Genomic DNA, 26,884 nt, shown 5'->3' with positions numbered 1-26,884 from the left:
TTGACAACTGAGATGGTTGTGATGGTTCTTTTTATCATTTTATTTGCTGACCTTTCGGACAGATTTATGGATTGTCAATGAAATAAATAAAAAACATGAAGACAGATCCCAGATAGACACATACAGATCAGACAAAACACTGATGGATAACCTTATTTTGAAATAGATAACCCCAGAATGGTTTCTTCCATTGCAGATTGTCTGAGAGTCAAACAGCACAGAAACAAATCCTTTGGTTCAAAATGTCCACGCCAACCAGACATCTCAATCTGACCTAGTCCCATTTGCCAGCATGTAGCCCATATTCCACTAAACCCTTCCTCTTCATATACCCATCCAGATGCCTTTTAAACGATCTAATTGTATCTGTCTCCACCACTTCCTCTGGCAGCTCATTCCATACATGCACCACCCTCTTTGTGAACAAGTTACTCCTCAGGTATTTTTTAAATCTTTCTCCTTTCATCTTAAACATATGCCCTCTAGTTTTAGACTACCCCACCTTCGGAAAAAGTCCTTGGCTATTCACCTTATCCGTGACCCTCATGATTTTATAATCCTCTATAAGGTCACCCCTCAGCCTCTGACGTTTTGGGGAAAAAAAGCCCCGCCTATTCAGACTCCCTCTGTAACTCAAATCTCTGGACACTGTTGTGATTCTCTGATTCTATACGGAAAGTAATATTCCAGATGTGGTCGAACCAGTGCTTTGTATAGCTTTCGCAAGAGTTTTATCCCTTAATATTCTTGTCCTCTGCATTTGAAAGCCAGGGTAGCATTACCGCTTATGATTAATTTGATCTCTGTCCATGACTTTGCAATGCACATAGACTTCTATTTCTTGACTAAAAATAAAATACTGCAGATACTGGAAATCTGAAACAAACACCAAGAATTCTAGAGAAACTCAGCAGTTTGCAGCATCTGTGAAGAGAAAAACTGAGTTAATGCTGAGTGTATTAGTGATTCTTCTTCAATTGAAGAGCTATACAGGACTCGAAATGATAACTTAGTGTCTCTCTTCTCAGATGCTGCCAGACCTGCTGAGCATCTCCAGCATTCTCTGTGTTAGCTTTTGACCCCTATTCCTCTGTGGGCCTTCACCGTTTCTAACTTGAGACAGTACTTTGTTCTAATCTTTTTTAGGTCCACTTGCCAATATGGATTAATGCCACAGATATTGACCATTCAATTAATATATTATTACTTCTTGGTAATTTTATGCTTCCATCTACACTGCTTACAGTGTTGAGTACTTTTGTGCAAACTGGGATATTCAGCTATCTTTACTATTACCTAAGTCTTTAATAAATCATGAGTAGTCAAGAGCCCACTTGTTAGTCACATGCGCCGATTAAATTATTTGCTCATTATCCTTAACTCTGTCCTTTGTTGCTAAGCCAATCTACTGCACTCGATACATTGAGCTTCAACATAAGTTAACATCTCTTCTGAGGGCTATTATCAAATATCTTCCACAAGTTGACATAAACAACGTTTGTGGACATTTCCCTGTCACTTCTTCCAAACAGGGAGAAAGTGAGGACCGCAGATGCTGGAGAGTCAGAGTCAAAAAGTGTGGCACTGGAAAGGCACAGCAGGTCAGGCAGCATCCGAGGAGTAGGAGAGTCGGCGTTTCGGGCATAAGCCTTTCATCAGCAAATTCCTGAATCTGCTGATGAAACATTGACTCTCCTGCTCCTTGGATGCTGCCTGACCTACTGTGCTTTTCCAGCGCCACACTTTTTGACTTCCTTAAAAACAATTCACTCAGTTTCACATGGCATAATCCATGCTTTAGTGATTCATACAGTGTTTCTGATAAACTGAACATTTTCAAGGTAATCAGCTTCTCAGTCCTTAATAAGACTCTAATAATTTCTTAACAACAGATGGTTGGCTCACTTGTCTATACATTCCTAATTTTTTCCATTTCGTTTACTTAAGCAGTGGAGTAAATGTACAAGTTTCAATCTCAAGTAATGGTTCCTGAATTGAGAGAACTTTGAAGATTATAGAACATAGAACATTACAGCGTAGTACCAGCCCTTCATCCTTCTATGTTGTGCCGACCTGTGAACCAATCTGAAGCTACACTATTCCATTTTCATCCATATGTTTATTCAATGACCATTTAAATGGCGTTAAATTTGGCAAGCCTACTACTGTTCCAGGCAGTGCGTTCCACGTCCCTACTACTCTCTGAGTAAAGCAACTACCTCTGACATCTGTCCTTTATCTATCACCCCTCAATTTAAAGCTATGTCCCCTCGTGCTAGCCATCACCATTCTAGGAAAAAGGCTCTCACTGTCCACCCTATCTAACACTCTGACTAACTTATATGTCTCAATTAAGTCACCTCTCAACCTTCTTCTCTTTAATGAAAATAGCCTCAAGTCCATCAGCCTTTCCTCATAAGATCTTCCCTCCATACCACGCAGCATCCTAGTAAATCTCCTCTGAACCCTTTCCAAAGCTTCCACATCCTTCCTGTAATGTGGTGACCAGTACGCAATACTCCAAGCGTGGCCGCACCTGAGTTTTGCACAGCTGCAGCATGACCTCGTGGTATATCATCTCAAAGACTCAATAAGGTTTGTGAGGCATGACCTACCCTTAACAAAACAGTGCTGACTATCCTTAATCAACTTATTCTTCTCTTGATTATTATAAATCCGATTGCTGTAGTTAGGGTTTCAGCAATGTTCTCAAGTACTTCTATTCAACTCTTGACAGAAAAGAAAAGCATCTAATCCTAGGGATTTGCAACCTTTTAGTTTCATTATCTTCTTCATGACTATTAAAATATAGAACATAGAACAGTACAGCACAGTACAGGTTCTTCGGCCCTTGATGTGCCGACCTTTCATTTTACTCGAAAATCAAACTAACCTACATACCCTACATTTTACTGTCATCCATGTGCCTATCCAAGAGTTGCTTAAATGTCCCTGATGTATCTGACTCTGCTGCCACTGTTGGCCGTGCATTCCATGCACCCACCACTCTCTGACATCTACCCCTAAACCTTCCTCCAATCACCTTAAAATTATGCCCTGTCGTGATATCCATTTCCGCCTTGGGAAAAAGTCTCTGGCTATCCACTCTATCTATGCCTCTCATCAACTTGTACACCTCTATCAAGTCACTCTTCACTCCAGTGAGATGACCCCCCTAGCTCTCTCAACCTTTCTTCATAGAATATGCTCTCCAGTCCAGGCAGCACCTGGGTAAATCTCCTCTGCACCTTCTCTAAAGCTTCCACATCTTCCCTTTAATGAGGTGACCAGAACTGAACATAATATTCCAAGTGTAGTCTAACCAGGGCTTTATAACCTCACGGCTCTTAATCTCGATGCCCCTGCTACTGAAAGCCAACACACCATACGCCTGCTTAACAATTCTATCAACCTGTGTGGCAACTTTGGGGGATCTATGGATGTGGACCCCTCTTGTTATGCACTGGACCAAACCACTCAAAACATTCTTATGCTGGCAGCCCAGACCATAACTTTGCAATTTATTTTGATAACAATACAGTGAATGCTACCCGGAGTAAGTTAGCAAGGTTGGCTACCAGATTTTAAAACAGACAAAAGTTTATTCACAAAATTACACAATGAAACACAAAGAACAAAATAAAGAACCCCCACAGAACTCAGTATATCCAAACAAGACTTAATTATGCTGTTCCAAATGTACACAACAGTCCCAATAAGCAAACCCCTAACCACAGTAAAAATGAAACAAAAGCTCACAGGTCGAAGTTAGAAGGGTAGAAGGAGAGAGAGTCTCGCAGCCTGTTGCCACACAGCTCCACAGCTGAACTCCCCAACTAATGCTGGAATGAACTGCTCAGCTAGCCACGCCCCCTTGATTTATACAGGTTACTTGTAAAAACATAAAAGCTTTGGCCTAAAGACTCATCTGTTTACATATAAACAAAAAGGCCTTTCATCTCTGTACCAAACCCAGCCGTTTTGGAGCCCGGCTTGTTTACTACCCCTCTGATAAAAAAAAAACCAAGGACAGGTTCCTTGAGAAAAGGACCAGCTTTTTGATACCTCCCCACTTAAAAAAAATGAACCATCAATATCAAAAAATGGCTTACTTTTTAAAACCCTTCAAAAGCAAACTGGTAGTAGTCTAAAACACACATATACCCTATACTAACTATACAGATGCAAACATGCACAACCACATGCAAATTCAGGCCATGGCACACCCGCCACTGAACACCTCCGTATCTCATTTGAGTCTCGACAACGCATTAGCAATCACATTTGTGCAACCTGCCACATGCACAGTTGTCAAATTGAATGGCTGCAACAACAAGCTCCCTGTAAACTGGCATTTTTGTCCTTGAATTTCTCTACAAATGTCAATGGGTTATGATCAGTGTATAAGGTTGTCTCAGATGTGTTGCTGACATAAACACTGAAATGTTGTAATGCCAACACCAAGCTCAAAGTTTCTTTCTCTGTTGAATATTTCTGTTGATGGAACATCAATTTTCTGGAAAAATACCCGATGGGTCTTTCTAACCCTTGTCATCTCCTGCGGGAGCATTGCACTAATACCCACAACACTGGCATCAATAGCCACATTCAAAGGCTTCGTGTAATCAGGTGTGGCTAATACTGAGGCAGTGGTTCCCACAGTTTTTAGGCTGTCCAATGCCTTCTGACAGTCCGCTGTCCACTGAAACTTCTTGCCCTTTTTAGCAATTCAGTGAGTGGAGTGGCCACACTGCTAAAATTTGGCCCAAACTTTTGGTAAAATCTACTCAATCCCAGAAACTATAGTACTGCTCTTCTTGTCGATTGTGTGGGAAATTCCCCAATTACTTTCATTTTCGCATCCTCTGGAGCCTATTGTCTGTGTCCAATAACATTGTCCAGGAAGGTGACTTGGGCTTTGGCAAATTCACTTTTAGCCAGGTTTATCACCAAGCCTGCCTTCCGAAGTTGATTGAACAAGTCTAATTAATGCTGTAAATGTTCCTTCCATGAGTGACTAAAAATTACCAGGTCATCAATGTAAACAACACATTTGGGTAATCCGACAATGACCTTATTAGTTAGTCTCTGAAATGTGGCCGGAGCGTTTTTCATATCAAATGGCATGACTTTGAATTGATAGAGTCCATTTGGCATTACAATAGCCGAACTTCCCTTTGCTCATTCTGACAGAGGTATTTGCCAGTAGCCTCTGAGCAAGTCCAACTTAGAAATGTAAGTTGCTTGTCCCACCTTTTCAATACAGTCCTCCAACTGCAGAATTGGATATGCATCAGTCTTTATAATGGCTTTGACTTTGCAATAGTCCACACATAACCATTGGGTACCATCTGCCTTTGGCACCATGACTAAGGGTAAGCTCTAATCACTATAACTCACTTAGATTATGCCATCTTGGAGTATCCGTTCTGTCTCCTTCTGAACCTGTGCCAACTTTAGAGGGTTATGCCTATAAGGATGTTGTTTAATCGGAACAGCATCTCTTATGTGTACATCATGCACAATTAGGTCCGTACTTTGTAGTTTATTTCTGCATATCTCCCCATGAGATAGTAATAACTCTTTCAGGTCATTTCGATTTCCTTGCGGAAGATAACTCAATAATCTATCCCAATTTTTGACAACTTCCTTATTGTCCAATTTGATCTGATGAATGTCCAATTCAGAATCCTCTGAACTTGGTTCTTCCTTCTGTGATGTAATCATTAACACCTTCTCCTCTTGCTTTCCTTCCCTGTCAAAATACCTTTTAGGCATATTCACATGACACACTCTGTGAGATTTCTTCCTGTCCTGAGTCCTTATCAAGTAGTTCACCTCACTCAATTTCCTCTCGGTTTGATAAGGTCCACTAAACATTGCTTTTAAAGGTTCACCTATTACTGGAAGTAACACCAATACCTTATTCCCAATGGCAAAATTGCAAATTTGTGATTTCTTATCATTGTTTCATTGTATGCTGTGATACTTTAAATGCTGTCCAGCCAACTCTCCAGCTCTTTATAGTCATTCTATAAAATTTGACACATAGTCCAAATGTGTGATCTCTGAATTCTGACTTATTAATTTCTTCTTAATCAATTTTAATGGTCCTCTTACTCCATGGCCAAATATTGATTCAAACGGACTGAATTTGGTTGATTCATTTGGTGCATCTCTGATCGCAAAAAGTACAAACTGAACTCCCTTATCCTAATCATCTGGGTAGTCCTGACCTTAAGCACTCAACATGGTCACTGGCCACTGCATTTGTTTAGGCATTTTTTCAAATGAGATGAAAAAGGCTTCCACATCCTTCTTATTAAATTTAGGCAATGCTTGAACATACTTAGATAATTTCATACTAGGCTTTTAACTACCAGGGGCTTGCTTATCCTTACTAAGCCTACCTTCAGCCTTTCCCTCCAGCCTTTTAAGCTGACTCTTCTTTTTAAGTGTCAGTTTTTGAAGTTCAAACACGCTCTCTTTTTCTCTTTCTTCTGCTGGCTGTCTCTTTTTACCTCTCTTGTGCTTTTAATCATAACACAAACTGTTTCAATTCTGCTGCCCTTTCCTTATCTCTCGCCTCTAACTCAAGCTGCCTCATTTACAATTGAATTCTTGCCATCTCTATAGATCCTGATGGTGTTTCCAGCCAATATCAATGCTGAGCTACTGCTGTAATTACCTCTCCTTTCCTCAGAAGGAGGCAACTCCAACCCCAGCTTGTCTGCTAATTCCTGCAGCTTGGTCTATTTCACTTTTTGTAAGACATCCAAAATCAACACGTCCAATTCCAGAAAACTCTTGGTGACTGAAAGAGCCATTGCTATCCCAAGCGTTGTCTACCCAACCAAACCAATACCCGAAATAAAGACACTAGCGCCTACCACTCACCGTTTAAAATCCTGCAAAGAGCCACCAATCTCTTATGGACTAGGCCAGACCACTCAAAACATTCTTAAGCAGGCAGCCCAGATCATAACTTTGCAATTTGTTTTGATAAGTGCACAGTGAAAATTACCCAGGAGTAAGTTAGCGAGGTTGACTACCAGATCTTAAAACAGACAAAGATGTATTCACAAAATTACACAATGAAACACAAAGAACAGAAAAAAGAACCCCGACAGAACTCAGTATATCCAAACGAGACTTAATTATGCTCTTCTGAATATACACAACAGTCCCAATAAACAAATCCCTTAACTACAGTAAAAATGAAACAAAGGCTTACAGGTCAAAGTTAGAAGGGTAGAAGGAGAGAGAATCTCGCAGCCTGTTGCCACACAGCTCCACAGCTGAACTCCCCAACTAGTTCTGGAATGAATTGCTCAGCTAGAGAGCTGGCCGCGCCCCCTTGATTTATACAGGTTACTTGTAAAAACATAAAAGCTTTGGCCTAAAGACTCATCTGTTTACATATAAACAAAAAGGCCTTTCATCTCTGTACCAAACCCAGCCGTTTTGGAGCCCGGCTTGTTTACTACCCCTCTGATAGAAAAACCAAGGACAAAGTACCCTTCAGGAAAGGAACAGCTTTTAGAAGAAATGTCCATCTTTGTCACACTCTGTTCCTCCACACTGCTGAGAATCTTGCCATTAACCCTGAAATCTGCATTCAAATTCGATCTTCCATAATGAATCACTTCACACTTTTCCAGGTTGAACTTTATCTTGCCACATCTCAGCCCAGCTCTGCATCCTGTCAATGTCCTGTTGCAACCTACAACAGCCTTCTACACTACCAACAACCGCACCAACCTTTGTGACATTGGCAAACTTATTAACCCACTCTTCCACTTCTTCATCCAAGTCATTTATAAAAATCATAAAGAGCAGAGACCCCAAAATACAGCCCTGCAGAACACCACTGGTCACCAAGCTCCAGGCTGAATACTTTCCATCTACTATCACCCTCTCTCTTCTATGGTCCAGCTAATTCTGTATCCTTCTCAACTTGACTGCATATCTTAGAAATTCAGGTATGTACTGAACTCTGCACAAGTATTTACAGTAGAGGTAAAGTAATTACTTAACACTCACACAAATAAAAACTGAAATTGCCAAAAAGCTCAGCAGGTCAGGCAGCATCTGTGGATAGAAATCAGAGTTAAGTTTTTGGGTCGAGTGACTCTTCTTCAGGACTCAGAACTTAACACCTACACTGCTTTTTGTAGCTACACCTGCTAGTTGAACTGTCATGGTATTCCATGCTATACTTCCTTGTATCCTTCTCACACATTCACCATAAGCTGCCTTCTCATACTGTGACATCCATCATCCAGCTGTGCCCGCACCGACCTCTTTCTGCCGTCCCAGAGATCTTTCAGAGATTTCAGTAGCTTTTCAGCTCTGGTCAAATGACAAAATGACATTTTCATTTCTGTGTGTCAATTTTTAAGAGTTCTTTTTGCTCTCACAATTTCAAACACTGCTTTATTGATCTTAGAGTATGGACATGGAATTTTTAGCATGCTGTTAGCATCCAAATTTCAAAGGGATCAATTTTCTTCCATTCTATATTTATTGCGCAGGGTTAAAGGCATTCAGAAAATTGGATAGAATGTGACATCTTAAGATATTTTACTCAGTTAACAAGTTTGAATTCCTTTGAATCGTACTCTTTTACTTGATATAATTCTGAAAGTATTAGTGTGCTGAACCTGATAACTCTTTGCAAGTTTATTTTCATCCTTTTTGTAGCTATTATAATGCTGACCTCCATTTTACTATTCTTTGTATTTCTCCTATTATTGCATATTTTTGCATTCTTGTATACTGTTTTTATTAGTTTTAAATTTAAGGTAAGTCGCTTATCCCTTTAGCCAATGAATGCTTTCTTATTAGCAAGTAGAGCTCATGTTCCTTTGGGGTATAGGCTGGTTCACATTGAATTATTTTGGAACAACTTATCTTTTCTTGTTTCAACCATTAACAGATCTGACCAGACTTATAACTCACCAAAGTGCTGACATTTCATGCGAGTCGAGAAGTGAGTGTTAATGTATAGAAACACAGAAATTTGGAGCAGGCATTCAGCCCTTTGAGCCTGCTCTACCATTCAATATGACCATGGCTGATCATTCAACTCAGTACCCCTTTGCTTGGGTTTTTTCTGAGAACTTTTGGTCCCTTCAGCTCAAAGAACCATACTTAATTCCTTCTTGAAAACATTTCAAAGTTTTGATCAAAAGTTTGATCTCAACTGCTTTCTGTAGCAGGAAATTCCATAGGCTCACCACTCTTTGAACAAAGAAGTTTCTTCTCATTTTAATCCCAAATGGCCTATTCCGTATCTTTTGACCACGACTCTATTCAAAGGTGGAAAAGTGAGAGCATATAGTTGGCATTTTGCTTAACTGACATCCACAAACACATGATACTTTAATAAAGGATTATTGCATTATAAATAGGAATGTTAGCTCTGGTTATGGTCAGTGAACATCCAAGAGTGATTGAATTTGGGCCTTTCTGGGCATGGAAAGGTTAATACTATAGTAGAAGAGTTGATCATGGGCCAGTCCTGTCCTATCTGGTTTGGCATCAAAACTGATGGATTGATAGTTGGGTGGAAAGGCCAGTTCACATGTTATACATCTAATGTAATCTTCTATCATAGTGTAAACCTGTGCCCTTTTTCTCTTGCCTGGTTTGGTAACACATGAACTGGTACACTTACCCACTGAACTCTTAAAAGAGATTGTTACTTCAAATTCAGTACTGAGGCAGATGCTGTTTACAGAACTATATAATGCTCTTTTAGTAAATTGGCATTGTGGGATCTAACTGCTCTGGCACAGCAGGACATTCTGAAGTAATTTGCAATCAGACCAAAATCTTGGTGGGGGGTTGGCGCACTGACTGAGCCTGTTTCAAGTTTCATACTTAGACTAGACTCACAGGAAAAGCATGTTAAATCCTTGCCAGTTAAAAGATATATCGTATCAACACATTCCCATTGTCGAATCCCAATCAAAATTTATGAGACCTTGGTCATGTACAGACCCATTCATATTGCAAGTCATTTATTTTCAGGGCTGAACAACTTTGTTTTCAGGCACTTCCCTAAACACCGGTTTCAGCATGAATATAACATCATGGGGCTGAAAGGGAATAATTGTCACAAAACAATCTTAAGGATGCAAATTTCTGCTATTCCTGCAGTGAGCCCAATTGCGAACACTTTCACTACAGCTATAACTGTCCTTCTTATACTAGGCTAGTAAAGTTAAAAATCACACAAGACCAGGTTATAGTCCAACAGGTTTATTTGGAAGCACTAGCTTTCGGAGTGCCGCTCGTTCAACAGGTGGTTGTGGAGTAAAAGATCTTAAGATACAGAATTTATAGCAAAAGTTTACAGTGTGATGCAACTGAAATTATATATTGAAAAGACCTGGATTGTTTATTATGTCTCTCATCTTTTAGAATGACCATGTTGGTTTCAGTTCTTTCATATGTAAATCCCAGAACCTTTTTTAAAGTTACATTCTCAAGTGAACTTCAACAATAGATGCCATGTCAGCTCAGATAATGCATTGAAGGTGTGAGGTATGCTTGTGAGGCTGTCTGTGCCCCAATGTTCAGACTCATTCTATTTCTAAAAAAGGGATTTACAGAATCTTACATGGATTCATGCAATTTTTGAGCAAAATAAAATGTAATTCTGCAAGTACAAATTCATCCCATATTCTTATATGTGTGTGTCTGTATGTGTGTGTGTGTGTATGTGTATGTGTGTGATTGTGAGTGTAAAGGCGTTTAAGTCTGAGAGGTTGCGTGTGAGCATGGGTGTCTTTGTGTGAGCGTATGAGAGAGAGCTTGTGTATGCGTGAGTGCATGGGTCTGTAGGAGTGTGTGTGTGTGTGTGTGTGTGTGTGTGTGTGTGAGAGAGAGACAGAGAGAGAGAGAGAGAGAGAGAGAGAGTGTGTGTCTAGTACAGTGGGGTCACCTGTACTGTGACATGAAGCCAAGGTCCCGGTTGAGGCCATCCCCCTGGGTACCGAATTTAGGCTAGTAAAGATGAGATTTAATTGAAGCATGGAGAACAGCTTTCCCCTCAACAGGGGTGGAATACCTTACATTTTTGTTACACTCTGGGTGAAGCTCTCTGATATGACTGATCCAATGATTCAAGCTCTCAACATAATGGTTGGGAGAGTGACCATTTCAAATGGTGGTACCTATTAATGTTGCTTTTTTTTGGAAAGAGATAATACTGTGTAATGGACAGTAAAGCTGAAAGCCATTTTCTATTACAGCAGAGTGTAAGGAAACCTTATCAACTATTTCTGGACCGAAGACAAAACACATTTATGGGAGAAAAGAAGGTGCTTGGATGAAAGATCCATTAGCAAAGGGAGTTAAAATCTACATCACCAACTACTATTATGGCAATACGCTGGTGGAGTTCCGCAACATGGAATATTTCAAACAAGGTGAGGGCTTAAAATATGAAACACGAAAAGAATGCCTTTCATATACCAGAAAATTTCTCTCTCTCTTGGAGACCTGACCAGTTTCAGCACAAAAACATATTCTGTAAACTTCTCTTACTGATCAACTAAAATTTCAAATATTTGTTTCTCCCAAGGTCTTTATGTTCACCCTAATAATTGATTATGAACTGAGGTTCAAGAAGTTCTATCATCTCTGCCCATTATAATCCTACAACCCTGAAACCTATTTCAAAGCAGATTTTCAAGAAAAATCCAATTCTTCTCTGAAATTATATTTTTTATTTTATCCATATTGAGAACTCATAGCTGAGTGATGTTGATTATCATGTAAGTGGAATGTCAGAGGAATCGAATTTTCTTTTAATAATATGTAATTTTAATACATATATATTTATATTTTATGATACAATTTCAATTTTCCTTTAAACATAATGTTTTATGATCTTTGCAATAGTGTCAGAGGCTTCAATGCTTGCAATAGTGTGATATCCTCAACAAAAAAAGCCAACGTTGACCTCAAGAGTTCCAGGATATGTACCTAAATGTGGAAATCGTAAAACCAGAATGGGGTTTAGTAACATCTCATTTCAGCAAAGGCCTTTCACTGAATGTGCAATATCATTTGTATTTTTGACATTGACTAATGCATGGTATACATGGAGTGGGGAAAAGTGACTGCTCATTTTGATGTTTCTAATATTTTCAGTTTAAGATACTACACTGAAATTATAACGGATCTTTGTTGTAGATTTTTCCACTGCCCTTAACTTTTCTTGTAAGAAACATAACAAATTACACATTTGAGTGTTACTCATTCTGACTCAGCCAAATGCTGGTGGCTTGTTCTAGTTGGCACCACATAGTGTTTAAATGAAGAGGTTCACAGCGCGTTGATTAATTGCTCTAATTCTTTATCAGTCGATTTCCTAATTTTGGCTTCATGCTGAAATAGAGGTGACATAGAGTCATAGAGATATACAGCATGGAAACAGACTCCTCGGTCCAACTCATCCATGCCGACCAGATATCCTAAATTAATCTAGTCTAATTTGCCAACACTTGGCTCATATCCCTCTAAACTCTTCCTATTCATATACCTATCCAGATGCCTTTGAAATGTTGTAATTGTACCAATCTCCACCACTTCCTCTGGCAGTTCATTCCAAACAAGCACCACCCTCTGTGTGAAAAAGTTGCCCCTTAGGTCCCTTTTATATCTTTCCCCTCTCACCTTAAACCTATGCCTTCTAGTTTTGGACTCACCCACTCGAGGGAAATAACCTTGTCTATTTACCCCATCTATGTCCCTCATGATTTCATAAACCTCTATAAGGTCGCTCCTTAGCCTCCAGCCCTTCAGGGAAAACAGCCCAGCCTACTCAGCTTCTCCCTATAGCTCAAACCCTCCAACTCCGGCAACATCCTTGTAAATCTTTTCTGAATCCTTTCAAGTTTCACAACAATCTTCCTATAGCAGGGAGACCAGTATTGCACACAGTATTCCAAAAGTGGCCTAACCAATGTCCTATTCAGCTGCAACATGACCTCCCAACTCCTATACTCAATGCTGTGTTCAGTAAAGGAAAGTATACCAACCATCTTCTTCACTATCCTATCTACCTGTAACTCCACTTTCAAGAAACTATGAACCTGCACTCCAAGGTCTCTTTGTTCAGTAACACACCTCAGGACCTTACCATTAAGTATATAAGTCCTGCCCTAATTTCCCTTTTCAAAATGCAGCATCTCACATTTATCTAAATTAAACACCACCTGCCATTCCTTGGCCCTTCGGCCCATCTGACCAAGATCCCGTTGTACTCTGCTTTAACCTTCTTCATTGTCCATTACACCTCCAATTTTGGTGTCATCTGCAAACTTACTAACTATATCTCCTATGTTCACATCCAAATCATTTATATAAATGACAAAAAGCAGTAGATCCAGCACTGTTCCATGTGACACACCACTGGTCAGAATGGCAACCGTCCACCACCACTCTCTGTCTTCTACCTTCACCTGTATCCAAATGGCAAGTTTTCCCTGTATTCCATGTGATCTAACTTTGCTAACCAGTCTACCATAAGGAACCTTGTTGAACGCCTTACTGAGTGGGGGTTGAGAGAGAAAGAGAGAGAGAGAGTGTGGTGGACGAGGAGGTGGTTACCTGATACTGTCTTTGACAGCCATGCAAGTTTCTAGAATACTAACTAGTGAAGGGAAAATAACTTGCGTCAGCTGTGATATTATTCATGATGGAATGGCAACTTGTTCCTCAAATGCATGAGTAATGGCCACAGTGAATGACTGGAAGAGTTACCATGAGGAATGTCCTTCTGAGAAGGAAATTGAAAGATCTAAAAGAATATTGATTTACATATTATTGATGAATTTCTAAGATATAATGCACCAATAAAGAAAAAGGTTTGATTTCTACAGTGCATAATCCAAATACAGGTAGGTCATCACCCCAATCTCAACTAACTTAGCACTGTGTTTTAGGAGATTTTATTCACCACAGAGTCATAAAGCCAGTCCAAAGTCTTCTTCCCACAAGTTCTTTCAGTGAAGTCAAATCAGATTGGAATGGAAGGGATAAAAGATGATACAGCAGGTGAATCACTTTCTGGGAAGGACTTACAGATCATGTGAAGGCTGCCCCAGGACAGTCATCGGCACCTGTTTGGTATTGATTGCATGTCCACCTCTTTTAAGCAGTGGCTGAGTGGGGCTTAATGGAGCAGACAGGAAGGCAAAAGTGAAGCTTTTTAAGAGGTAAACTAAACAAAGTTGAGAAATAAGGAGTTATGGTATCCTTGTTCATCGCCTTTTTGACTTCTCGTTTAAGCATAGAAAATATCAAAGATTACTGAAATTGCAGAACTGCGAGTTCAATTCTGAAGAAGGGTAACTAGACCTAAAACTTTAAGTTTGCTTTCTCTCCACAGATAAGTATCAGATCTGCTGAGTATTTGCAGCATTTTCTGTTTTTGTTGTATAAAAGACTGACATAGGGTATTGGGCACCAGCAATTCAGCTGGTCATGACATTTAAGCACTTGAATATTAATTGGATGCCATCACCACCAAACTTCATAATTGCAGACACTGTCGTAAAGAGAGAGCATCAGAACAGCAGCTTAGTAATTTTTCTGGGGCCTTATGGACTCTGAAACTGAAAATTACAAGCTGTGGAACAATATTATATTGCTTTCTCTTCCTTTGAGAAAGCTAAATGATCCTCTCATAAGTGGCATTGTTTCAGCTTTTCAGTACAAGGCTGTTCATGAAAATTGTAGGAGTTACAGATAAATACTGCCTAATATACATGTCAGAATTGATAAACTATTGCCTCTCAGATGGTGAACATTATTTAAATGTGAAAATGTTCTAACCTTTTTATGTAAGGATTAAAACGGAGTTCAATATCTGTAGCTTATATTATGTCCCAATATAAAATAGTATATTGGCCACAGCTCTCAAGTCAATGTTAGCTGAACTTCCTTTCAGAAACAGTATTCATGTGTAGATAAATTGTCTCAAAGGACAACAGAACCAGCTTGCAATTTAGTCAAGATTACCACCAAATCTTGTAACCTTTGCCTTTGGGTGTTATCACAATATTTTATGAACAGAGGCATTATTGAAAGAGGTGAATCCATTTCTTAAATGACTCCGTCTTGCAGAAGTAGTTTCCATCTATATCTTGCTGAATGGCCTTCCTTTCTATTTCCCACACTTGAGAGTAATCTTGTAATGTTATTGTTCAGGATCATGCTTGGAGAATATCTCCTTGAATAAAGTGCTGGATGAGCACCTAGTGTTCATGGAATCTGAGCAATGTCCTCAATTGAGTTAAGGAGAAATGATTAGGTGTATATGAAAAATAAACTTCATGTTCCTGTCACATCTTCTTTCAGGTCGCTGGAGTAACTCTTACAAACTTCCATACAATTGGATTGGCACAGGCCATGTGGTGTATGGTGGGGCTTTCTACTACAATAGAGCTTTCACTCGCAATATTATCAAATATGACCTGAAGCAAAGGTATGTGGCTGCCTGGACCCTGCTTCATGATGCAGTGTATGATGAGGCCACACCCTGGAGGTGGAGGGGTCACTCTGACATAGACTTTGCCATTGATGAGAATGGTTTATGGGTGATTTACCCAGCCATTGATGATGTGGGCTCCTTGCAAGAGGTCATTATCATCAGTAGGCTCAACACTGTTGACCTGTCCATCCAGAAAGAGACGACCTGGAGGACCGGCTTGAGGAAGAACTATTACGGCAACTGCTTTATTGTCTGTGGTGTGCTGTATGCAGTGGACAGCTACAACAATAAGCATGCTAACATTTCATATGCTTTTGACACCCATACAAACACACAAATCAATCCAAGGCTGCCATTTACCAATGAGTACTCTTATACTACCCAGATTGACTACAACCCCAGAGAGCGTATCCTGTATGCATGGGACAATGGCCATCAAGTCACATATGGTATCACATTCGCCTATTAGGATGGAAAACACAGACGTTAACAAAGTGCTTCGAGCACTGGTCTTTGTAAAAAAAATTATAAAAAGGGGAAATGATGTTCTTATATTCATTCACAGATTGTAGATCGATCTGTTTTGTGTTAATATAACCATGGTAACCTGCTTTAAAAGAGACAGAGAGAAAAACAAATGCACACTAAAGGCCCCTATTGATCTGCGCTTTATACAATAGTTGCATACCTTGCATATCAAGACGTAGAGGAGTAAAATGCCTGCCAAACTTCGCTGCTGAGTTACAAATGGCTCATAGTTCCTGCTCAAGCTTGACATGCCTGTTGACCGATAAAAGCTGCATGTTTCATTTCATATTGGTCATTTTGTGGAGAAGAATCCAGCCTCTCAGCTCTGTCCCTGCACTATGAACTGACCATCATTGCTACTGTCTGGAATAAATCAGACAGACAATACAATTCAAAAGGATTTAGTTTAAGTTCTAAACAATGAAACTGTTGATTTATGCATCCTAACTGATGACTCTGACATATGGCATGATAACAATTCAGTATTTCATCATGTTCTAGAGCACAAATAGTTGATTTCTATTTGTAACTATTCAGTATTGTGGATTAACTCCTTGATGACCGAGAGGTATGAATTATTGAATGATGTACTGCACCTTAGTTTATAGATTAGAGATGGTTGCTCCCTGTGCTGTTTATTATTGAGATATTAGTGGTTATGTGCTTGAGAATTTACAGATATGTTCCTGATATTTAGTTTTTACTAATAAATAGGATTTAAATCTTGAAGTAAGCTTCTGTGGAACGCTTGGGTGGAGAAGATCAGAGTTTTGGATTGAGAGTAGAAAGCAGAAACTGCGTATTGGTATGGAGTCTGAAACCGACAGCATATAATGTAACATTGTGTGCACTGTGATTGGTGCCCTCTATTCACTAATGATTCAGTTTTAAATCAGAATTGCAATACATCTATCAGAAAAGGAAGTGCTTTTCGCCACAGTCAGCATGGGTTTTGCTATTTTTGTTGAAAAATTAATACACTGAAAATGTTTACTTTGTGCAGAACATTTGCACATCATTACAGCCAATTGGAATTGTCAGGTTGAAATCAGAACCTGTAGTTAAAAGAACAAAGCAGCAAGCAGTTTTCCACACTCCATCCGCATCAATATGAAGTTACACAGCTTTCCAGTAACACGTGCATGCACCCTTGTCAGCTACATCATTGATTTTATAAGCATGGAAGTTCCAGCTGCCTTTGGCAAGGAATGTGTTAATATAAATTAAATCACGCCCCTGAATGGGACCAAATAGGTAAACTGAAACCTCTGACACATGGGCTGAGCAGCTGACGAATGAATTCTAAAATCTTCACGATAACTGAGGTCACATATATTTTGTCTTGTGCTGCCCCCACATGCCATCTGATAACCAGGAATACTTCGGGCAGCTGGACCTGAAAGGGGATATGGTGGGCAGGTGACAAAATGAGCTGCTCTTGTAATTTTATAGTCATACGTTAAGTCACAGAGGAAATACTTTGAAGAGCACATGGTTTGGGAACATAGTTTTTTTCTTACTAGATTAGAAATCCAGAAGCCCTAGACTAATGATTTAGAGAAACAAATTCAATTCCCATCATGCCATTTAACTTAGATTATTTAAATCTGTATTCAAAAGATAGTATATGGACACTGTTACTCATACTATCAGATTGTTGGAAGAATCCATTTGATCCATTTGAAGGAGATCTGCTCCCATTATCTGTTTTGGCCCATATAAGTCTCTGGACTGTTTATTCACTTTGAACAGTCCTCTGAAATGGTCCCACACAAGCCACTAAATTGTTGTCAAGAACAACCAACTTCTCAAGAACAATTAGGGATAGGTAGTTAACACAAGCACTACTGGCAACAAACTTTATTTTAAAAAAAGTGAAAGTATACATTTAAATAACTTCACAAAGGCCAGTATCCCATCATCAAATCATCCTTTATTTACACGTACGTCGTACATGACACTGATCCAGGTAGTTCAGAGCCAGCTCCTACAATGAGCAGAACGCCTCACACTCCTGTTTTATTTTCACAATGAATGAACAAGTGCATAAAATTTTATTACGTTCCACCACAAGGAAGAAAAACACTCCTGTTTATATCTGTCAGCCAGGACTCCCTGATTTGATCAGGGTAACAGCCCAATCAGGGAACTCATACTGTGAGGTCCACCTGGCTGACCTCCTTCCAATCACTATATCCCTCCCCTTCTAAGTCCTGGGACATAAGCCCATTCTTTCTCCTGCAGATTCTCCTGGGATGCTTTTCCAACTCTGCTTCAGACACTGGTGGTGTGTATCAGACCATAGCTGGCCTCTTGTACCCAAAGTGTCTCAGCCAAAATTAATCATCAGGCAGTAATAGTGTCGGAGCTACGACACCTGCCATTTTCATCTTGTCCTCAGACTTTGATGTTAGGTGGAGAGGGAGAACCTATGGGTTCTGACAGCCTTGCCAGATGTTCTGAGGGGCTGGATATGTTTTGCTCCTGCCCCATTTGCGACGTTTTAGCTTTCATATGGTCTCTGTGTGTGTGTGTGTGTGTGTGTGTTCAGGACAGCCCCACCTACCCAAACTTTGTACATCACAGGACCTGACCTCATGTCGACCATGCCTCTTCCCATGCAAGGCCATTCCATTTCAACACCAAACTTCATCCTCTGAGTTAAACTGTTTCTCTCGCTTAGAGGAACCTTACATCTGACTCTAGCAATACTGCTGTCATTTCGTTCTCCCCCCCTCCCCAGGTCCAGGATGATCAGATTTAATCTGGTGCAGTGTCTTCTCCGCATTAGCAACTCAGCTGGAGCTATCCCTGTAGTTGCATGAGGGATGATCTGATAATCAAATAGGAATCAGGACAGTTTGGTATTGAATGATTGGTACATTGTTCAGTCGACTGTTTCTTTAAGCCTGCCTTCAAAGTTTGGACTGCTCTTTTTGCCAGATTATTGGATAATGGATGGTATGGAGCTGTCTTTACATTCCTTAAAGCCATTCGACTTTAGGGAATACTCAAATTCACTGCCGATAAATGATGTCTGTGACCAACAACTCTGGAAGCTTGTGTATTGCAGAAGACACTCACAACTTTTCAATTATGGTGCCTGTGTTGGATGAATGAACTCTACTCACATCCAACCACTTTGAATAGGCATCCACAATGACTAAAATACTTAGAGCCCATGAAAGTATCTGCGTAGTCAACATACAACCAAGTCCAAGGTTTACTTACCCATTCCCACGAATGTGAGGAGCTGCTGATAGTAATTTTTGTCCTTGTTGGCCCTCTAGGCATTGCCCTACCAATGCAGCTATGTTGGCATCCAATCCTGGCCACCAAACATAACCTCTTGCCAACATCTTCATTTTGGAAACCCCTGAATGACCTTAATGCAGTTCAGCAAGTACCTGGCAGCATCCTTTACTCGGGACAATCACTTTTGCTCCCCGTAATAATATGCTGTCCTCTATGGTGATATGGTCTTGCTGTATCCAGAAAGGTTTCAATTCTGGTTGTGATGGCCCATTTGTTTCCCCTAACACCACTATCTACTTTAGTTTTGCCAGGGTGGGATTGTTTTGTGTCCATAGCTGATATGGTCAGCTGTGACCATAAGGGTGTCCGGAATGGACTGTTCTAGTGATGGCACAACCGGTGGTGTATCTGCCAGTCGGAGGCAGCTCAAGGTATCCGCATTTGTCACTTGGCCTCCCGAACAATGTTCCAACTTGTAATTGTATACATTCAGAATAAAAGCCCACCGCTGAATTGTACCCGTAGCAATGGACATGGGCGTGTCCTCTTCAAGTATCCCTAGCAGGGGTCTGTGGTCCATTACTGTTACAAATGTATGTCAGTAAAGATATTGGTGGAACTTTCTCACAACAAAGATGACCACCAAGCTTGCCTTCTTTATCTGGGCACACCTTCGTTTGGCATCAGCCAAAGACCGGGAAGCATACGCTAGCGAGTGTTCCTTTCTTTGGGCCATCTGTGATCCAACGCTACCCAGATACTGTACGGGAAGGCATTGGATGTCAGCACACATCTTACTTGGGGTCATAGTATGCCAACACCTTAGATGATGATAGCTGCCTCTTCACTTTGCTAAAGGCTACATCTTGGCAACAAGATGATATCCAAGGTTAATCCTTTTTCAATAGCAGATGTAAGGGTGCTAGGATGGAGGCATGGTTATGTATGAATTTTCTGTAATAATTCACTAATCCAAGGATAGACCTTAAGCTCTGGTACGGACATGGGAGCTGGGCACCTTTGATCACCTTCACTGTATCTTCCAATGTGTGTAACCTGCTCTTGTCATCTCTGTAGTCCAAGTAGGTTTCTTGGGGTGCGTTGGACACACATTTTTCCCTCCTAAGGCATACACCCATCTTGGAAAAAATTCCAGTTATTAGTGCATCATCCAGATAAATGGAGGCCTGGAAAAACCATAGCTTCTATTGGAGGAACAACACCTTATCTGCCACCTGGGAACGTTACAACCCGGAGGACTCAACATTAAGTTCTCCAATTTCAAATAATCTCCCTCCCTATCCCCTGACTCTTTTCCCAGCCCCTCCCCCTCCCTTTCACTGCTCCCTGCCACCAACCAGATTCATTTCTCCCACTGATCAACCAGGTCGTACCCTCTACCTGTCTTCAATTATCCGCACTTCACCACCTTCCCCCCACCTTCCCCTTTATCTGCAGCTCCCCCCAACACCCACCCCCAGTCCTGAAAAAGGGTTACACCTGAAAGGTCGATTTCTGCACCTCGTGATGCTGCCTGGTTTGCTGTGTTCTTCCAGCTTCCTGCCTGTCGACTGATGATGAGGCAGTCTCATATATTGGTACAAACCATTAATTGTAGCTGGGAATCCTCATCTAATCAGGTACACATGGCTCATGTCCAGCTTCATGAAGGACAGCCCCCTGCCTGTTTGGCATAAAATCCCTATGCAAGGGATTGGATATTTATCCAGCTGTGAAAATTTGTTTACTGTTTTGTTACAGTCCCCACAAAGGTGAACCGACTGATCAGACTTCACAATTAGTATTACTGGTCCTGCTCATTCTGCAAACTGTACTGGTTTGATGATTTCCTCACTTGCCAGCCTCCTGATTTCTGCCTTTACTTTTGCATACAAAGCAAATGGCACTGGGCAGGCCTTGTAGAATCATGGAATTACTTCTTGGTCAACATGTAAGATGGCCTTGGCTCCTTTGATAGTCCTTAGACCTCCCTGAAAATCTCCTGGGTATTTATTTAGGACTTCACTCAGGCAGGCATTTTCTAATCAAAAAATGTTCAGCCAATCAAGTTGAATCATTCTTAACCAATTTTGCCACATCAAGCTTGGGCCTGAGCCTTTTACCACAATCAGTGGTAACTGAACCAGCTGCTTCTCATAAGAGACCAGAATCAAACTTGTACCCTTAACCTGTAGGGGTTCCCTGGTATAGCTTGTCAGCCTGGCCGAGGTCTTACGCAAATTTGAGGGTTGGGATTCAGAGTCCAGAATTTTGAAAAAGACTGGTTCTGCCATCTCTGATACAGCTGCATTGGTATTGGCTTCCATTAGAACTGAGCCGTTTAACTAGACGTTTATTTTGATTGGTTCTGATTTGGATGTTGCTAGGCAATCTTAACTGTTCCAAACCCGGAGGCAGGCAGACTTTACAGGGTGTGCACTCTCCTGGATATTGGCCTATGAGTTCCCTTACTCAGTTCAGGCCTAGTGGGATTATTTTACTGTCTTGAGTCCATATATTGGTATCAACTACAATGACTTGCTGGCCTGGATCCTGGAGAGAATTTTAACTGTTTGGCTAAGGCTTGGCTTCGTTTGGAGTTTTTATATGTAGAGTCCTTCTGTTTAGATATATCCTGAATAAGGCTATGTAATCGCTTTCACTCAAGTGGTGTTCCCCAAGCTCAGCTGGCCTGGCAAGGGTGTCCACTTCTGCCGAAATACTATGTAACTCATAAGCTCCACTTGCCATTTTTTTAAATGATACAGCCAGCTGTAGTGTCTGTTTGAAGTGCAGTTGGGCTTTAGCATGATTACATCATTAATCTCACTTACCAAATGGTGTCTCAGCATCTCACTTCGGGTTAAACCAAAATCACATGCCTCTGCCAATCACCTTAACCTCGTGGAAAACCCCAATGTGTATTCCCCTGGTTCTCGACTAAAACTGATAGTGTTTCAGAGTTACAAAAGTTGTAATATTTCCTAGCTAAATCTGTCAACTCTTGGCAGGTTTTAATATCTGATGCCTCAGGGCAAGTTAGGGTTCTAATAACTGAAAAAAGCTGCAAGTCCACAAGGTGTTTCAAAAATTAATTGTTGCTTTTCGTCTTCCCCAAAGTCATTTGTTTGGAAAAAATAACGCATTCTTTCCACATACTGGGCCCAGTCTTTGACGGCAACATCAAATCAGTAAAGCTTCCCAAATAGTGGAATGATACCAGAAATGCTGACCCCACCTGAAAGATGGCTGTTATAAGCGAATCACTTCAGGGCATATGTTTCTCTTGTTGCTACTGAAATAACTTCACAAAGGCTTGGTGTGGAGGAGTCGGTGTTGGACTGGGGTGGACAAAGTTAAAAATCACACAACATCAGGTTATAGTCCAACAGGTTTACTTGGAAGCACTAGCCTTTGGAGCGCTGCTCCTTCATCAGGTAGTTGTGATGAAGGAGCAGCGCTCCGAAAGCTACTACTTCCAAATAAACCTGTTGGACTATAACCTGGTGTTGTGTGATTTTTAACTTTGTTCACAGTGGCTGGTATCCTGTCACCAAGTCACCCCTTATTTACATGTGCATAGTACATGACACTGACCCAGCTAGCTCAGAATATGCTCCTAGACTGAAAGTGTCGCTGACAGTCCTGTTTTCTTTTTAGCATCTCACTTAGGGTTAAACCAAAATCAATTGCCTCTACAGCAGTCTTAACCTCATCAAAAATCCCAATACAGATTCCCCCGGTTCTCGAAATGTCGAATAAAACCAGTAGCTTCTCAGAATTGGAGGAGGTTTGGGATAATAATATTCCTTAGTTAAATACGTCAACTCTTGAAATGTTTTGTGTTTGGTACCTCTGGGAAAGTTAGGCTCCTGATAACCGAAAAAACTGCAGGTTCACATGCTGTCAGGAGAATGATTCATTGCTTTTGTCTGCCCCAATGTCATTTTCCTGGAAAAAAAGAACACATTCTTTCCACATACTGGGCCCAGGTTTCATTGGCAGCATCAAATGAGTCAAGCTTCCCAAATAGTGACACAAATGCTTACCTCCAATTCAAGGATGACTATTGTGAGTAAGTCTCTTCAGGGTCGTGTTTTTCTCTCGTCGCCACTGAAGTAACTCCACAAAGACCGGTATCCTGACACCGAGTTACCCTTTATTTACACGTGCCCAGTACATGACACTGACCCAGCTAGCTCTGAGTTGGCTCCTAAAGTGATCAGAACCCTCTGAGTGGATAGAACCTCTGACACTCTCGTTTATATCTGTCAGCGAGGGCTCCCTGATTGGATTAGATTAATGGCCCCAGTCAGGGAATTATATTCGATGAGGTGCACCTTGCTGACCTTGTTCCAATCACTATACATATCTCAAAGAAAACTGATACTGTGATAACTCATACATAAATACAACAGAGAAACAAAAACTGTCTTACTGCTAACCAAGATAACCATAACACTTGACTGAGCATCAACATTCAACAGGTTATATAATAAACTGTGAGAAATTGGAATTAGCTCAAGCTGATAAATGGTCATTATGGAAAAGATGTCAATTGATTACCAAATAATCTTACCCACAACGATTATACAACCTTTCCGCTTGACTTGTGGATTGTACTGATGATTACAGTACAAATACATGATAAGTTTGAAATTACACTAATGGCTCACTTCAAATGGATTGAAGCCATTATCAAAATTGCACAGAACGTCACTGCGTATTAAGTGTTTTGCACAAATATTGTTTAGCATAATTTCAAGAACAGCAGTATAAAAAATTCTAAATTCATTTTGTTTTTAGATTTAGCTGCTAAGGAGATCTTCAATGCTGTCATGTTATGTGCACGGTTAAAATTGCACTCTTGGCAAAATGGTGCTGCTCATTTTGATAAAACTATTACCAAACAGTTCTAGTATTCAGTGATGCTAAAGAGAGGACCCAATCAATTTTAATAAAGGTTTGTATGATTGGATTTCAGTATTTATTCAATTGGCAGCTCATTTTAGATTTTAAAGTTACTTAAAATCACAGGCTTCCAGTCACCTTAATATTTATTAGTTTTTCTTTCTCAAATTGGAGTATGTCTGTCATCTTCTAAGAGATAGTCAGCCAGGTACCTTCTCTATACAGAGGAAAATAACTGCTCTGAAAGAATTTTACTGACATTATGGTTGAGCATAGCAGCTTAAATGATTAATTTACCCGAGGTGCTAGCTAAGCATAGTAACAATTGTAAGCATATATTTCTGTTATTGTATAATTTGCCTGTCCTATTACTCTTCAATAAATTTGTTTGACAATTGAAACTGAAGTCGAATTCCAGTGTTGTGGTACTTTGTCATTAACTGAAAGGAGAACTTAAATTTATTTGACACATTTCGTGTCTTCAGGCAACAGCAATTCCATGGATTGCTCCAGGAACTAAGAACTGCTGTCTGAAACATCCTTGCAAGAAGACTCTTGCTTTAAGACTGAAATCTCTCAAAGCTTCGATAACTGAAAACTCTTTAAGCTTCTGAGAATCCTGTGTTTCTCCAACTCTCACAAATTGCTCTTCCTTGCAACTTATTTGCTCTAACATTGGTGCGTGTGCTTTCTGCAATTAAGATTCTCTTCAAAACCACATCCATTGAGCCAAGTTTGTCACCTCCTATTATCTCCTTGCGTGGCTCTATTTTATTTTTGACTGATTACTGTGAAGCAGGAAAGTAGTACTGCTTTAAAGGTGCTGTCCAAATGCAAGATGTTGTTAACTGGACAGGTTCAGAATCTCTGTGTTGGCTCATGTCTGAATTATAAATGTACAATTTGCTGAGAACAGTAAGACTGCTCAAGCAAGGCCACCAGGTCGACTCAGGACTCAAATCCTGAGGGTGCAGTGTTCTTAATCAGATCATTCATTAATGCATCTTATTGCCTGGGTTTGACAATGAAAAATATTTAAATGAAGAAAAGGCTTAATTTAGGAATTAAACCACTAAGGGAAACCAAATACCAAGTATTATGGAAGAGTAAACATGATTATTTCAAATTCAGCCAGGAGAGTGTTGCAAAGTATGAACTTACCATTGATTACAAGGTAATAGTGGAGACACTGAAAATATGGCTGGATGGAATGATATGATTTAGGGTAATGGTGAGATGAAACTTAATAATGCAAACTGGTCTTTTAGCTCCACTGACTTTCTTTAGCAATGTGATCACTATTTGAAAGCATCAAAATATTGGGAAAAAAAATCATAATGAACAGACCCCAGCTGTAGAGGTGATTTCTGAATAGGGATGTTTGTTTGCAGTGACTAGATGACTTAAATTCAGTTTTGATGATATGGGATTTTTTTTTGCTTTTACAGCTGAAATCCAGATGTCTGGTTATAATCTGTTTAATCACTATTTTTAAAGAATAATCAGAAGATGGGAGAAGATAGTGATCTAATTCAAGGACTTCATACAACATCAAACTGAGGGTCTCCCCAACTAGTATCTGGACCCCCAAAGATTCAAGTTTTTGACCCTCAAAACCCAGTTAATGAAGCTTAAAGAGTTTTCAGTCTTAAAAACCCAAAATCAGCACGTTCTTCATTAGAAAATAAACAACTATTGGCGTAACACAGCAAACCCATCTGTAAATGTGAAAAAAAATGGGTTTACATCCTGAGTGTGGACCCTTGGTCATTTATGTTCCATTTCTTCAGATTTACAACATTTTCAAATTAAAATGTTATTAATTCTTTGGTAGCTTCTTTAAAGTTCTCATGTCTTAATTTTTTTGGATTGAAATAATTCTCGGGTTTCATTAGAGCAAATTTACAGCAATATCATCTGCAATCAATTCACTTTGATAAGTACTGTTGAGTACAAAACGTGCTTTTGAACATATTGTAAGGCTGTAAATGAACTCTTGGGGCTTGGTTGAAAACCTTCATTCATGTTTTGATGAGTCATAACCACCTGGAATACATTACTTTATCAAATGCAGAGCCACCCATTATTTGAAACAATACTTCACAGTGATACACATATCAGGAGAGGATCTTTCTATTTCAGCTTTTACACAATATTCTTGCCTTGAGTTACTGCAGGTTTTGTGACTAGGATTTCTCACCCATCTATGAAAACCCACAAGAGAAGGACATTTCACAGTGTTTCACAGAAGTAGTAGACTCTGTATTTAACATAACATCAATGTGCTGTACAGTTTCCTAAATGTCACCTAACTACAAATAAATCTTCATTGTCCAATTTTTTTATGTCATAGCAAGAATATGTCTAAGGCTTTTGTAATGATCAAAGCTTACAGTAGGCTATACTGAGCATTATAGACACTTCACTGCTGAGGTACTTCAAATGCAAGCTGCACTGGACTACCTCAAATATAACCTATTTTTTTGTCTGGTCTTCATGTTAGTACATGAATAAAAGGGACTTCCATAATGTTACTGTCAATCATTTTGATAAAATAGGGTTGTGTTAAATGAATGCTGATGACTTGGTGCTCGACCTCTGTCTTTTCCATCAGGACTTTTCCCCTCAACTGCCTTTCTTGTGTATTAATGTACTGAAAGGTGATTCTGTCATGTTCAA

The 26,884-nt window shown here is 40.0% G+C and overlaps 1 protein-coding gene and 1 long non-coding RNA gene across 7 annotated transcripts in view; one reads left to right on the top strand and one right to left on the bottom strand.

The window, feature by feature from the left end:
* Window positions 1-16,326, bottom strand: part of LOC122554641 (uncharacterized) — a 111,973-nt gene extending 95,647 nt beyond the window's left edge. For 2 of the 3 annotated variants that reach the window (XR_015758207.1, XR_015758205.1), the window contains exon 1: window positions 16,200-16,326. This is a non-coding gene — a long non-coding RNA (uncharacterized LOC122554641). The remainder of the gene's footprint in view (window positions 1-16,199) is intronic. The other variant, XR_006313048.2, reaches the window with a different exon arrangement.
* Window positions 1-26,639, top strand: part of LOC122554640 (olfactomedin-like protein 2B) — an 81,965-nt gene extending 55,326 nt beyond the window's left edge. For 2 of the 4 annotated variants that reach the window (XM_087990909.1, XM_043699978.2), the window contains 2 exons: window positions 11,262-11,438; window positions 15,379-16,239. In XM_087990909.1, the coding sequence (XP_087847035.1) occupies window positions 11,262-11,438; window positions 15,379-15,980 (779 nt within the window). In that variant the 3' untranslated portion in view covers window positions 15,981-16,239. Of the gene's footprint in view, window positions 1-11,261; window positions 11,439-11,913; window positions 13,617-15,378; window positions 16,240-25,653 lie in introns of those variants that run through there. The other 2 variants (XM_043699980.2, XM_043699981.2) reach the window with 2 other exon arrangements.
* The last annotated feature ends 245 nt before the right edge of the window (window positions 26,640-26,884 follow it).

This window comes from Chiloscyllium plagiosum, unplaced genomic scaffold (genome assembly GCF_037043375.1).
Source record: "Chiloscyllium plagiosum isolate Xiang-an unplaced genomic scaffold, Cpla_swu_hap1 HiC_scaffold_9, whole genome shotgun sequence".
Lineage (NCBI taxonomy): Eukaryota > Metazoa > Chordata > Chondrichthyes > Orectolobiformes > Hemiscylliidae > Chiloscyllium > Chiloscyllium plagiosum.
The sequence above is the reverse complement of the archived record's forward strand: the minus strand, read 5'-3'. Positions and strand labels throughout refer to the sequence as shown.